At 45.7% G+C, this 14893-nt stretch overlaps 1 protein-coding gene across 2 annotated transcripts in view; it reads right to left on the bottom strand.

The window, feature by feature from the left end:
- Nucleotides 1-14893, bottom strand: part of ltbp4 (latent transforming growth factor beta binding protein 4) — a 55718-nt gene that overhangs the window by 15096 nt on the left and 25729 nt on the right. The window contains exons 12-26 of one of the 2 annotated variants that reach the window (XM_078247182.1): nt 14752-14877; nt 14546-14659; nt 12055-12174; nt 11813-11926; nt 11485-11604; nt 11288-11407; nt 10756-10881; nt 9688-9813; nt 8277-8399; nt 7710-7841; nt 7060-7185; nt 5178-5300; nt 4697-4822; nt 2951-3094; nt 398-649 (exon numbers count right to left, since the gene is read on the bottom strand). In XM_078247182.1, the coding sequence (XP_078103308.1) occupies nt 398-649; nt 2951-3094; nt 4697-4822; nt 5178-5300; nt 7060-7185; nt 7710-7841; nt 8277-8399; nt 9688-9813; nt 10756-10881; nt 11288-11407; nt 11485-11604; nt 11813-11926; nt 12055-12174; nt 14546-14659; nt 14752-14877 (1992 nt within the window). The remainder of the gene's footprint in view (nt 1-397; nt 650-2950; nt 3095-4696; nt 4823-5177; nt 5301-7059; nt 7186-7709; nt 7842-8276; nt 8400-9687; nt 9814-10755; nt 10882-11287; nt 11408-11484; nt 11605-11812; nt 11927-12054; nt 12175-14545; nt 14660-14751; nt 14878-14893) is intronic. The other variant, XM_078247183.1, reaches the window with a different exon arrangement.

Raw genomic sequence — 14893 nt, 5'->3', positions numbered from 1 at the left:
GCCTGCAGTGTCTTGCCTTAAGCAAATCTCCAAACCCTGTTTCATCTTCACACACACACATTGACATCCACCAGGGATCAGTTAGCACCTCTCTCTGTCTCTCTCTCTCTGTCTCTCTCTCTCTCTCTCTCTCTCTCTCTCTGTCTCTCTCTCTCTCTCTCTCTCTCTCTCTCTCTCTCTCTCTCTCTCTCTGTCTCTCTCTCTCTCTCTCTGTCTCTCTCTCTCTGTCTCTCTCTCTCTGTCTCTCTCTCTCTCTCTCTCTCTCTCTCTCTGTCTCTCTCTCTCTCTCTCTGTCTCTCTCTCTCTGTCTCTCTCTCTCTCTCTCTGTCTCTCTCTGTCTGTCTCTCTCTCTCTCTGTCTCTCTGTCTCTCTCTCTCTGTCTCTCGCGGTGTCTCACCTGTGTATGCGGGGGGGCAGGCGTCGAACCGGCAGCCTAGTCCCCAGGCCTCACCCAGCGTGCAGCAGCACTCCTGCTGGCTGGTGTTGACAGCCAGCACGCTGCAGTCCCCCCGCTCCGCCAGGTTGTAGTAGCACTCCCTCAGCTCACCTGGACGCGCCGGCGGGAGGGGGGTCAGCCCCGGAAGCAGCTTCATCACATTGACGTCGGAGGAGGAAAAGGAAATGGAGGGGTAGGTGGGGGCTGTCTCTGCTGCGGGAGCAGAAAGAGGAGAATTTTAATGGTTTTTGTCACTTTTTTCAACATTTTTGTCACTTTTTGCAACAGTTTTGTCACTTTTTCGACATTTTTGTCACTTTTTTCAAATTTTTGTCACTTTTTGCAATAGTTTTGTCACTTTTTTTGACATTTTTGGTAACTTTTTTTGACATTTTTGTCACTTTTTGCAACATTTTTGTCACTTTTTTCAACATTTGTCACTTTTTGCAACATTTTTGTCACTTTTGACATTTTTGTCACTTTTTTTTTAAAATTTTTTGCAACAGTTTTGTCACTTTTTCAACATTTTTCTGAAATTGTTGTCACTTTTTAGACATTTTTGGGCACTCACTTTTACATTTTTGTCACTTTTTTCAACATTTTTGTCACTTTTTGCAACATTTTTGTCACTTTTTCTGACATTTTTGTCACTTTTTCTGACATTTTTGTCACTTTTTTTGTTTAACATTTTTGTCACTTTTTTTTTTAACATTTTTGTCACTTTTTTCGAAATTTTTGTCACTTTTTCAACATTTTTGTCACTTTTTTCAACATTTTTGTCACTTTTTTCAAATTTTTGTCACTTTTTTTCGACATTTTTGTCACTTTTTTGACATTTTTGTAACAGTTTTGTCACTTTTTCAACATTTTTCTGAAATTTTTGTCACTTTTTTCGGAATTTTTGTCACTTTTTTTCGACATTTTTGTCACTTTTTCAACATTTTTGTCACTTTTTAGACATTTTTGTCACTTTTTGCAACATTTTTGTCACTTTTTGCGACATTTTTGTCACTTTTTGCGAAATATTTTGTCACTTTTGACATTTTTGTCACTTTTGCAACATTTTTGTCACTTTTTGCAACATTTCTTTTTTGACATTTTTGTCACTTTTTCAACATTTTTTTGACATTTTTGTCACTTTTTCAACGTTTTTGTCACTTTTTAGACATTTTTTGTCACTTTTTGCAACATTTTTGTCACTTTTGACATTTTTGTCACTTTTTCTGACATTTTTGTCACTTTTTCAACATTTTTGTCACTTTTTCAACATTTTTGTCACTTTTTCTGACATTTTTGTCACTTTTTCTGACATTTTTGTCACTTTTTTTGTTTAACATTTTTGTCACTTTTTTTTTTTTAATTTTTGTCACTTTTTTTGACATTTTTGTCACTTTTTCTGACATTTTTGTCACTTTTTTTGACATTTTTGTCACTTTTTTGACATTTTTGCCACTTTTTTCAACATTTTGAAAAAGAATTTAATTTTTTGGTGAGTTCAGAGTTCAGGAAAAGTGCTGCTTAAAGAGGAAAACTGATCCATAACTTGCTTTTATGGCACTAATTTATGTTTACTCTAAGCCTTCTCTGTGTGTGTGTGATATCCTGGAATTAAATTCTGGAATTTCAACATTTTTGTCACTTTTTCGACATTTTTGTCACTTTTTTCAAATTTTTGTCACTTTTTTCAAATTTTTTGTCACTTTTTTTGACATTTTTGTCACTTTTTTTGACAGTTTTGTCACTTTTTTGACATTTTTTTGAAATTTTTGTCACTTTTTAGACATTTTTGTCACTTTTGCAACATTTTTGTCACTTTTTTGACATTTTTGTCACTTTTTGCTGACATTTTTGTCACTTTTTTGAAATTTTTTGTCACTTTTTGCAACATTTTTGTCACTTTTTTCAAATTTTTTGTCACTTTTTGCAACATTTTTATCACTTTGACATTTTTGTCAATTTTTGTCCTTTTTTTGACATTTTTGTCACTTTTTTGTCACTTTTCTTTTGACATTTTTGTCACTTTTTCAACATTTCTGTCACTTTTTTCAACATTTTTGTCACTTTTTCGACATTTTTGTCACTTTTGTCAAATTTTTTGTCACTTTTTTTGACATTTTTGGTAACTTTTTTTGACATTTTTGTCACTTTTGCAACATTTTTGTCACTTTTTCTGACATTTTTGTCACTTTTTTCGACATTTTTGTCACTTTTTGCAAAATCTTTATCACTGACATTTTTGTCACTTTTTTGTCACTTTTTTTGACATTTTTGTCACTTTTTCAACATTTCTGTCACTTTTTTCAACATTTTTGTCACTTTTTTCAACATTTCTGTCACTTTTTTCAACATTTTTGTCACTTTTTTCAACATTTCTGTCACTTTTTCCGACATATTCCAACACACGTCAAATTTTTTTCTTGCTTTAACTGTGTATGTTTACCTGTTTTTTATTGCTTGTTTTTACTTTCTGCAAATAAACTAAACTAAACTAAACTAAAGTGAGGGTGAGTGTACCTTGTTGTGCCGTGTTGACACAGCGCTGGCTGCTGGTGTCGTACTCCTCTCCCTCTCGGTCACACTCACACATGAAGGATCCCTCCACGTTCTCACAGCGAGCAGAGCCACACACACCCGGCAGAGACACACACTCGTCCAAATCTGGGAGAGACAGAGAGAGACAGAGAGAGAGAGAGAGAGAGAGAGAGAGACGGTACTCTAATGTATCATCCCTCCTTTCACACTGTCGAGTTTGTGACGGACAATTCAAAAGAAAAAAACATCAAAATCAAAGCAGCAGAATCTGAGATATCATCTTTTTTTAATTCCACACTTTCTTCTTCCTTGGCAAAACCTGGCGCCTAAATTACCCACAACGCAACTCGACCTGCTGACACCTGCTGTATTTGTCAATGGACAATGTTGTAAAAAATGAAAAAAACGTTACGCTTCATAAGGTTTCATATTCACAACACAAGGTTTATGGGCCGGGTACGGATTGACTTTCCGTTCAGTCCGGATGGGGACCTGGTTTCGGACTTTGTGAAGAGCTGCACTAAAGGCTTTAAACTGCTGTTACAGAATGTGGAGCCGGAGACAAACGGACGTGACTAAGGAATAAGAACTGAGGACTGAGGAATAAGGACTGAGGAATGAGGAATAAGGACTGAGGACTGAGGAATGAGGACTGAGGACTGAGGAATGAGGACTGAGGAATAAGTACTGAGGAATGAGGAATAAGGACTGAGGACTGAGGAATAAGGACTGAGGACTGAGGAATGAGGAATAAGGACTGAGGAATAAGGACTGAGGAATGAGGAATAAGGACTGAGGAATAAGGACTGAGGAATGAGGAATAAGGACTGAGGAATAAGGAATAAGGACTGAGGAATGAGGAATAAGGACTGAGGAATGAGGAATAAGGACTGAGGAATAAGGAATAAGGAATGAGGAATGAGGAATGACTGAGTAATAAGGACTGAGGAATAAGGACTGAGGACTGAGGAATAAGGAGTGAGGATTGAGGAATAAGGACTGAGGAATGACTGAGGAATGAGGAATAAGGACTGAGGAATAAGGACTGAGGAATGAGGAATAAGGACTGAGGAATAAGGACTGAGGAATAAGGAATAAGGACTGAGGAATGAGGAATAAGGACTGAGGAATAAGGAATAAGGACTGAGGAATAAGGACTGAGGAATAAGGACTGAGGAATGAGGAATAAGGACTGAGGAATAAGGAATGAGGAATAAGGACTGAGGAATGAGGAATAAGGAATAAGGACTGAGGAATGAGGACTGAGTAATAAGGACTGAGGAATAAGGAATAAGGACTGAGGAATAAGGACTGAGGAATGAGGAATAAGGACTGAGGACTGAGGAATGAGGACTGAGGAATAAGGACTGAGGAATGAGGAATAAGGACTGAGGAATAAGGACTGAGGAATAAGGACTGAGGAATAAGGACTGAGGAATAAGGACTGAGGAATGAGGAATAAGGACTGAGGACTGAGGAATAAGGACTGAGGAATGAGGAATAAGGACTGAGGAATAAGGACTGAGGAATGAGGAATAAGGACTGAGGAATGACTGAGGAATAAGGACTGAGGAATGAGGAATAAGGACTGAGGAATGAATGAGGAATAAGGACTGAGGAATAAGGAATGAGGAATAAGGACTGAGGAATGAGGAATAAGGACTGAGGAATAAGGACTGAGGAATGAGGACTAAAGATGAGGACTGAGGACTAAAGACGGGCACGTACCCACACAGGCCTTCCCGTCAGCGACGGAGCTGAAGCCCCGGTCACACACACACTGGTAGGTTCCTCTCAGGTTGTTACAGACGGCGTGGTCTCCACACACCGTCTCATTGGCACATTCATTCACATCTGAGAGAGAGAGAGAGAGAGAGAGAGAGAGAGAGAGACAGAGAGAGAGAGAGAGAGAGAGACAGAGAGAGAGACAGAGAGAGAGAGACAGAGAGACAGAGACAGAGAGACAGACAGAGAGAGAGAGAGAGTGTGTCTGATCTGTGTTTTATATTAAATATTGATTGTTTGGTTTGTACAAAGAGTGAGAAATGTTTGTCACAATTACCCAGAGCGTGCATGCGTATGTGTGTGTGTGTGTATGTGTGTTTGTGTGTGTGTGTGTGTGTGTGTGTGTGTGTGTGTGTGTGTGTGTGTGTGTGTGTGTGTGTGTGTGTGTGTGTGTGTGTGTGTGTGTGTGTGTGTGTGTGTGTACCGAGGCAGGCGGTCCCCTCTGGGTTGGTGGTGAAGCCGGTTTGACACTGGCACTGGAAGGAGCCTGCAGTGTTCACACAGCGACCGTCCAAACAAACACCCGACTTCACACACTCGTCCACATCTGCAGAGAGAGAGAGAGAGAGAGAGAGAGAGACAGAGAGAGAGAGACAGAGAGAGAGAGAGAGAGAGAGAGGCCGTCGGCACATGTTACACATATACACACACGCATATGTTTACATGTGGTGGTCATGCCGACGGGCCAAAGATGACATCACCATTACATCAGCGCCAAAGGCAGAAACACAGACGGACCCTGAACACTGAGTCCTGTGTTTCTGGCTGAAAACATGGTGTGGGACAGAACCAGAAACACAGAACAGAAGACACTTTAGGTCCAGTGTTTGTGACTCACGGACTGTAAACATAACGGTCGAAGCTTCCAGCAGGGGGCGACTCCACTGGCTCCAAAAAGAAGTCAGTGGCTGTGTCTCCCTGCACATATTCCCGTAGCGTTTCCCTGTTGAAGCCTGGCGTCCGTTGACTTCAATGGGGCTGCTTTGAACAGTTTCTTTCAGCGCTTCGCAACTAGACGGCCATTGGATAGATGCTGCGATCATGTCCCGCCCACACGGACGCTCAGCGTCTCTGGGGGTGAATGGAGGAGTGGGCCGGCCTGGACTCCGGGCTTCTGCGTGATGATTGGAGGGGTCTGTCGAAAGACTGCATCACCTTTTTGACTGACAGCGATTTTGTACTATAAAAAGTCGCCGAAGCTACTCGAGCTCAGTCAGTCCCATCGCGGATTTTGCAAGTGTAGTCGAAAGACAAACTGCTGCAACCTATTTCTTGGTATTTGCTTGGCGCAGTCGCTAGCCAATGGCTCATTTCCCAGTAATTAACGGAAGAAAGACATTCAGTTGCGCCGTAGTTTCTACTAGCGTAATGGCTGCCGACATCAACACCAGCTTTTACAAAAACTCACGCTAGTTCTGTTTTGCCCTTAAGCCCGAGACACACAAAGCCGATAATCGGCCGTCTGACAGTCTGGCGAGGTCGGTGACTCGAGTCTGGTCGGTGTGTTCCGTGCCGTCGTCCGTCCGAGGGGCCGTCGTCCTTCATTTGGGCAAAGTAATGTTTAGTTAGGAAAGTCTGGTGCATCCCTAGTTTAAGTGGCTCAAGTCCTACACCCGTAACACAATGGGCCAAGGGTCAAGTCACTGGAAAGGACGCCTATAGTTGGTACGAGTTGGCATTTTCTTGAAAAGGAACGTAGGGCAGACTTTACGTATGAAGTAATGGACAATTTTTATGATGTAGGCCGAAAATGAGCTTCTCCTCTTTCAAAGACCAGCAGCCACCACTGGTACACTGCTGATGTGCAACACGGTCTCACGGCAGTTCGTGAAATGATCACGCTTTTTTTAATTTATTGATTTGTGTACCGGACACGATTATGTCATTGCCACACGCGACACGACCGGCGGTCTCTGGGGGACGCGCGACAACAACGGGACGCTTGTGTTTAGGAAAAGAAGAACGGGGAAAGGAACCGTCGACCGTCAACTACGGGGAAATAAAAAGCCACACGCGGGACGCGATCCCCGGTCTCCGGGGTGAAAGTCCTGTGTTGTTTGACCCATCCACATCCACCCCACCGACCAACCTCCCTACGCGGAATTTCGGCTTTTCATACTACTCCCTACCGTAGTCGTGATGTGATCACGAAATCTGCTTCCCATTGAAATACATTACTTTAAAATGTGTGGTCACCACACGAAAAAAATGACATAATCGTGTCCTGTACACGAATCGATGCGTTGAATAACGTGAGGACTGAGGACTGAGGACTGAGGACTGAGGACTGAGGACTGAGGACGTACCCACACAGGCCTTCCCGTCAGCGACGGAGCTGAAGCCCCGGTCACACACACACTGGTAGGTTCCTCTCAGGTTGTTACAGATGGCGTGGTCTCCACACACCGTCTCATTGGCACATTCATTCACATCTGAGAGAGAGAGAGAGACAGAGAGACAGAGAGAGAGAGAGAGAGACAGAGAGAGAGAGACAGAGAGAGAGAGACAGAGAGAGAGAGAGAGAGAGAGAGAGAGAGAGAGAGAGAGAGAGAGAGAGAGACAGAGAGAGAGAGAGAGAGAGAGAGAGAGAGAGAGAGACAGAGAGAGAGAGAGAGAGAGAGAGAGACAGAGAGAGAGAGAGAGAGACAGAGAGAGAGAGAGAGAGAGAGAGAGAGAGAGAGAGACAGAGAGACAGAGACAGAGAGAGAGACAGAGAGAGACAGAGAGAGAGACAGACAGAGAGAGACAGAGAGAGAGACAGAGAGACAGAGACAGAGAGAGACAGAGAGAGAGAGAGTCTGATCTGTTATCCAGAGCGTGCGTGCATGCATGTGCGTGTGTGTGTGTGTGTGTGTGTGTGTGCGTGTGTGCACGTGTGTGTGTGTGTGTGCGCGTGTGTGTGTGTGCGTGTGTGTGTGTGTGTGTGTGCGTGCGTGTGTGCGTCAATCAGACTCACCCACGCAGCTGCCGCTCTGTGTGACCTGGTAGCCCGGCTCACAGGAAGTTAGGCATCGGTACGAGCCAATCGTATTCTCACACCGCTGTGACACACACACTGAGCCGTGGGACGAGACGCACTCATCAACATCTGACGGAGACAGAGAGAGATGATGGAGGGTACTGGTAAAGGATGTGTTGCTATCTTGTGGTTAGCTGTAATGTAGTGTGGATCAACAGAAGAACATTTCCAGGATATAGCCTGGCCCGTCCCCTTCATCTCTCTCTGTGTGTTTCCGTTCGCTACGGGAAACAACAACCTTGGAGCAGGTGTGTGTGTGTGTGTGTGTGTGTGTGTGTGTGTGTGTGTGTGTGTGTCTATGTGTGTGTGTGTGTGTGTGTGTGTATGTGTGTGTGTGTGTGTGTGTGTGTGTATGTGTCCATGTGTCTGTGTGTGTGTGTGTGTGTATGTGTGTGTGTGTGTGTGTGTGTGTGTGTATGTGTGTGTGTCTGTGTGTCTGTGTGTGTGTGTGTGTGTGTGTGTGTGTGTCTGTGTCTGTGTGTGTGTGTGTGTGTGTGTGTGTACCGAGGCAGGCGGTCCCCTCTGGGTTGGTGGTGAAGCCGGTTTGACACTGGCACTGGAAGGAGCCTGCAGTGTTCACACAGCGACCGTCCAAACAAACACCCGACTTCACACACTCGTCCACATCTGCAGAGAGAGAGAGAGAGAGAGAGAGAGAGAGAGAGTTTACATGTGGTGGTCATGCTGACGGGCCAAAGATGACATCACCATTACATCGGCGCCAAAGGCAGAAACACAGACGGACCCTGAACACTGAGTCCTGTGTTTCTGGCTGAAAACATGGTGTGGGACAGAACCAGAAACACAGAACAGAAGACACTTTAGGTCCAGTGTTTGTTTGAGATCAGCAAAGTGACTCACAGGGCCAAATGCAGACTACTAATACTAAGGGTCGACTCTAGCACCCGTCGCAGCGCAAAGCCCGACGCAACTGTCTTTGCTAGTTTAAGACCGACGCAGTTGTCAGTTTCCCGTCCAGCGCTTAGATAACAAATGCACCTGCGCCCATCTATGGCCCCATGGGCGTGCTGGTCTTACAGGGAGGTGTGTTCAGGTGCATTCTGGGCGTGCTGGTCTTACAGGGAGGTGTGTTCAGGTGCATTCTGGGCGTGCTGGTCTTACAGGGAGGTGTGTTCAGGTGCATTCTGGGCGTGCTGGTCTTACAGGGAGGTGTGTTCAGGTGCATTCTGGGCGTGCTGGTCTTACAGGGAGGTGTGTTCAGGTGCATTCTGGGCGTGCTGGTCTTACAGGGAGGTGTGTTCAGGTGCATTCTGGGCGTGCTGGTCTTACAGGGAGGTGTGTTCAGGTGCATTCTGGGCGTGATGGTCTTACAGGGAGGTGTGTTCAGGTGCATTCTGGGCGTGCTGGTCTTACAGGGAGGTGTGTTCAGGTGCATTCTGGGCGTGATGGTCTTACAGGGAGGTGTGTTCAGGTGCATTCTGGGCGTGCTGGTCTTACAGGGAGGTGTGTTCAGGTGCATTCTGGGCGTATTGCTATCTTGAGGCAGCGGGAAGTGATGGCACCATTGACCAACAAAAACCTGGTCTAAAGTCAATAACGCAGCATTTCATTGTTATTTTAACAGAGCATTAGTAAAATGCTCCTAGGCTCGTGCACAGCGCGCACACTATGCTTGTTACACACACAGGGACGCACAGCAGCACACACACATGCAGAAGATTACACATAAAAAGATTACGGTGCAAATCCTCCATCATAACAGCAATGCTCCAAGGTCCAAACGCGCCTGGCGTGTGTGTGTCACACAAAGAACTGGCGCATCTACTGACGCAACCATGTTTAGAAATGTTCATTTAGTGTCCGACATGTGGTCTGGTCGTTCCCGTTACAGTTCCGTATTTAATAAACACGATGTAGGGAACAGTGAGGGAGGGAACGGGGGCTCCTGACTCACCGATGCAGGCGGTCCTGTTGTCGCTCAGAGTGAATCCCTGAGAACACACACATGTGTAGGAGCCTGGCGAGTTCACACACTCTCCTCTGGGGAAACAGAAATCCCCCTCCAAACACTCGTTAATGTCTGGAGAGACACACACACACATACACACACACACACATATGACACGCACACACACACACACACACACACACGCACACACACGCACACGCACACACACACACACACATATGACACACACACACACACACACACACACACACACACACACATACACACACACACACACACACACACACACACACACACACACATATGACACGCACACACGCACACACACACACACACGACACGCACACACGCACACACACACATATGACATGCACACACGCACACACACACACACGCACACACACACATATGACATGCACACACGCACACACACGCACGCACACGCGACACACACACACACACACGCACACAGACACACACACACACACACACACACACACACACACACACACACACACACACACACACACACACACACACACACACACACACACACACACACACACACACACACACACACACACACACACACACACACACACACACACAGACACACACACACACACACACACACACACACACACACACACACACACACACACACACACACACAGACACACGCACACACACAGACACACGCACACACACACACACACACACACAGACACACGCACACACACACATGTTAACAGGATTTTTTAAACACACATTTCACGAAGAAAATGAATTACAATAACAGAATTGGACAGAGATGAACTGATTACTGTAGCTGTCAACCGTTACATTAATCTCTAACTATTTTGATCATCTATTAATCAGTTTGAGTCACTTTTCAGTTAAAAAAAACGTCATCTTGGGCTTTTTGGGAAACACTGATCAGCATTTTTCACCATTTTCTGACATTTCAGAGACCAAACAACTCATCCATTCATCCAGAAACTAATCCACGATGAAAGTCATTGTTAGTTGCAGCCCTGGTCCTAGTGGACTCACCTCTGCACTGTCTGCCCAGGCCGGAGGTTCGATACCCGGGCTGACAGTTACACCTGAAGGAGCCGATGGTGTTGACACAAACCCGGTCTGTTTCGCACGCCCCGACGCTTGCACACTCGTCTACATCTGCACGAGAGAGAGGAAAAACAAGTCATCTGCAATAAAACACCATACATACAGACAGTGAGTGGTGTGTGTGTGTGTGTGTGTGTGTGTGTGTGTGTGTGTGTGTGTGTGTGTGTGTGTGGGGAGTGGTGTGTGTGTGTGTGTGTGTGCCTTGTAAACTCTGTGTGTGTGTTTGTGTGTGTGTGTGTGTGTGTGTGTGTGTGTGTGTGTGTGTGTGTGGGTGTGTTCTTGTTTAACTATATTCGTGGGGTCCAAACACTGGGAGTCCAGTATACTTGTGGGGTCCCGACAGCTTTGTGGGGACAAAATGCTGGACCCCACAAGGTTAAAGGTCTGTTTGAGGGTTAAGACTTGGTTGTTTGTTGTTTGTGTGTGTGTGTGTGTGTGTGTGTGTGTGTGTGTGTACCTGCACACAGTCCGTTGACACTGTGGTATCCCTGTTGACAGTCCACGCAGCTGAAAGATCCGTCAGTGTTCACACACTGCCGACCGGGACAAGACTCTCCGTCCTCACACTCGTTCACGTCTGCAAGACAAAGGGGATTAGTGCCGCACGTTTCAACGCAGAGGCCAATCAACGTGCTTAAAGGCATGAAGTAGTACCTGAACACTGTCTGTTGATGAGTGTGTATCCTGGTCGGCAGGACACACAGCGGTACGATCCCACCGTGTTCACACACATCTGACCGGGACACTGAGACGGCTCTGCACACTCATCTACATCTGAACACACACACACACACACACACACACACACACACACACACATATACAGATACACACACACACACACACACACACACACACACACACGCAGCGGTTTAGCTTAGCTTAGCATAACGGCTGGAAATGGGGAAATATCTAGCTTGGCTCTCCTCAAAAGCTCACTGACTAACACACACGTTATATCTGCTATGTTTCATATGTACACCTGCACAGGTGTTGTTCTGGAGCTTGTAACCGTGGCGACAGACACATTGGTAGCTCCCGGGTGTGTTTTCACAGCGGCCGTTGGTGCACACCGCCTGGCGACACTCGTCGATGTCTGCAGACAATCACAGCACCAGACTGATGAGACTTCGGTTCAAAAAGTGTGATCGAGTCTGGAAACACACAGTGGTTCCCCGCCCACCAGACTCCTTTAACAAAACCACTAATTTAAGGAGCGTTTACCTGCACAGAGCCTGTTGATCAGCGTGAAGCCCGGCCGACACGACACGCAGCGGTACGAGCCCTGACTGTTGACACACTCCTGACCGGGACACTGCAGAGAGTCCTCACACTCGTCCACATCTGAAACACACACACACACACACGGCGCTTTCTTCTGCACTTTTTTGCAGGTTCTTTTATACGTCTTTTTCAATGTTTTTTTCTGATACTTTGTGCATCGTTTTTGACACTGAGGCTGTGTCTCGTTCCGCATCCTTCCGTCAGTACACTGCTAACGTGCATTGACCACTTACTGCAGTGGGGCCCACTTCGGATGGTTAGTATTGTCCCAAAAGAAAGACTTATGTTAAAACGCTAACCGGAAATGATGAGCGGGATGAGAGTGATGAACGCGACGAACGCTACACACAACGCGATGTTCCAACCCGCCAAAAATACGGGCTTTCCTGTATGCAAATGAGTAGATGTCGCTCGGCTCGCCGCCTCTCAAAATCTGACCAAAATCTGTTAAACTGACCTTTGTCGATCTGAAATGAAGACAGATTCAGCAACTGCACGGCCTATTTCTCGCTTAAAATGTTTTCAGAAACACGTTTCGGTGAACTATTTTAGGACAATATGAGATCGTAATCCGTCCGAGCCGCCATGACAGTCAGTTTGAAATTCTCGAGCAGCCAGACCCACATGACGCGTTCGTCCAATCAGCTGCCCTTCCACTTTGTAGTAGAGCCCGACCGATATATCGGCCGATATTAGGCATTTTCCAAACTATCGGTGTCGGCAGTTATAATGGCCGTTTTATTTTGTTGTTATTGTGTTTTTGTTCAAAGGACTTTAAGTTTAGTTAGGGAAATCTGTTTATGTTTTGTTACGCATTTCTGGATTAAAAAAAAAAAAAAAAAATATATATATATATATATATCGGCTGATATATCGGAATATCGGATTTTTACATCACCAAATATTTGTATTAGTGCTGTCAAACGAGTCAAATATTTAACCGCGATTAATCACATTAATGTCATAGTTAACCTGCAATTAATCGCAATTAATCACACATTTTTATTTATTCTTAATGTCCCTAGATTTCTTTTTGTCCCATTATTTTTGCTCATTTTAAGGCTCTTATCAACATGTAAAAGGCTTACATGCAGTAGCCCCCCATTGAGCTATGGCTGCAGTAAGTTTGTTCTTAGTTGTGGTATCCATGTGCTTCTGTCTGAAGTCATCCATTGTCGCCTGGCTTTGACGAGGGGGCGGATAATTGGCATCAGCTGTATGCTTGACCATCAGCTGTGTGCTTGGCCATCAGCTGTGTGCTTGGCCATCAGCTGTGTGCTTGGCCATCAGCTTTGTACTTGGCCATCAGCTGTGTGCTTGGCTATCAGCTGTGTGCTTGACCATCAGCTGTGTGCTTGGTCTTCAGCTGTGTGCTTGGCCTTCAGCTGTGTGCTTGACCATCAGCTGTGTGCTCGGCCATCAGCTGTGTGCTTGGCCATCAGCTTTGTACTTGACCATCAGCTGTGTGCTTGGCCATCAGCTGTGTGCTTGGCCTTCAGCCGTGTGCTTGGCCATCAGCTGTGTGCTTGGCCATCAGCTTTGTACTTGACCATCAGCTGTGTGCTCGGCCATCAGCTGTGTGCTTGGCTATCAGCTGTGTGCTTGGCCATCAGCTGTGTGCTTGGCCATCAGCTGTGTGCTCGGCCATCAGCTGTGTGCTTGACCATCAGCTGTGTGCTCGGCCATCAGCTGTGTGCTCGGCCATCAGCTGTGTGCTTGGCCATCAAGTGGTATTTCAGACTGGACGTGCTGTGATGATAGCTCCGTTCACAACGACCAAACACACAGATCTCTTTGGTCTTGTCAGTGGAACCATTTGGCAACTTTTTAAAAGTAAACTTTCCATTCAGAATCTTACCGGCATCCATTTCGGCGTCTCGCGCTCGCCGTCCACTCAAAACGTAACGTTAGCGAACGTTAACCTGCTACTCTTTGGCCGGCTCGCATCGCAAGCCCAAACAAGTGCGTGCGGCGTGTGTTGTTGTGTTTCCGGTCTAGCTAGATCCGGTGTGGTGTTGTAGTTTTTCTAACGTTACTAGTTGTTGCAACAGCATGTGAAAAAAACTACAAAGTTTGCTAGGCCAAAAAGAACGTTAATCTCGCGATAAAAAAATGTTACGCCGTTAAAATGGGTTTGCGTTAACGCCGTTAATAACGCATTTAACTGACAGCACTAGTTTATATCGATATCGGCCTCAAAAACCCTTTATCGGTCGGGCTCTACTTTGTAGTCCAGACGGCGCCCGTTTAGTGCGAGTAGCGTCCGTCGTTCCACACTGAACCTTTTGACCGTTTTTAAGGAGTCATCCTGGTACTTTCAGTGCTCTGAGTTTTTGGGTTCTCTGCGTTTTTTTGATGTTTATTTTCCGCATTTTCCAATGTGATCCAATCTTTATTTTGTGAAACAAATGATAGAAAACTGAGTCTTTACCTGTGCAGGTGTTTCCTCTGAGCCTGTAACCAAGGCGACAGACACACCTGTAGCTGCCCGGCGTGTTGTCACAGCGACCGTCGCTGCAGGGGTTCTGCAGACACTCGTCGATGTCTGAGGACGCGGAACAGAGGTGAGAAGAAGAAGAAGAAGAAGAAAGAAACAACGGGAACGACATAAAGAAACAAACAGGAAGTGGACATCACCTTGGCAACTGGTCTGCTGGCTGCTGCTACGGTATCCGGACGGACACACACACCTGTAGCTTCCCACGGTGTTCACACACTTCCCCACTGCACACACACCTGGAGACTGCACACACTCGTTCAAGTCTGCACACACACACAC

This window comes from Sander vitreus, chromosome 3 (genome assembly GCF_031162955.1).
Source record: "Sander vitreus isolate 19-12246 chromosome 3, sanVit1, whole genome shotgun sequence".
In the NCBI taxonomy this organism is placed as follows: domain Eukaryota; kingdom Metazoa; phylum Chordata; class Actinopteri; order Perciformes; family Percidae; genus Sander; species Sander vitreus.
Note: the sequence above shows the minus strand (reverse complement) of the source record. Positions and strands in the feature narration are given on the sequence as shown.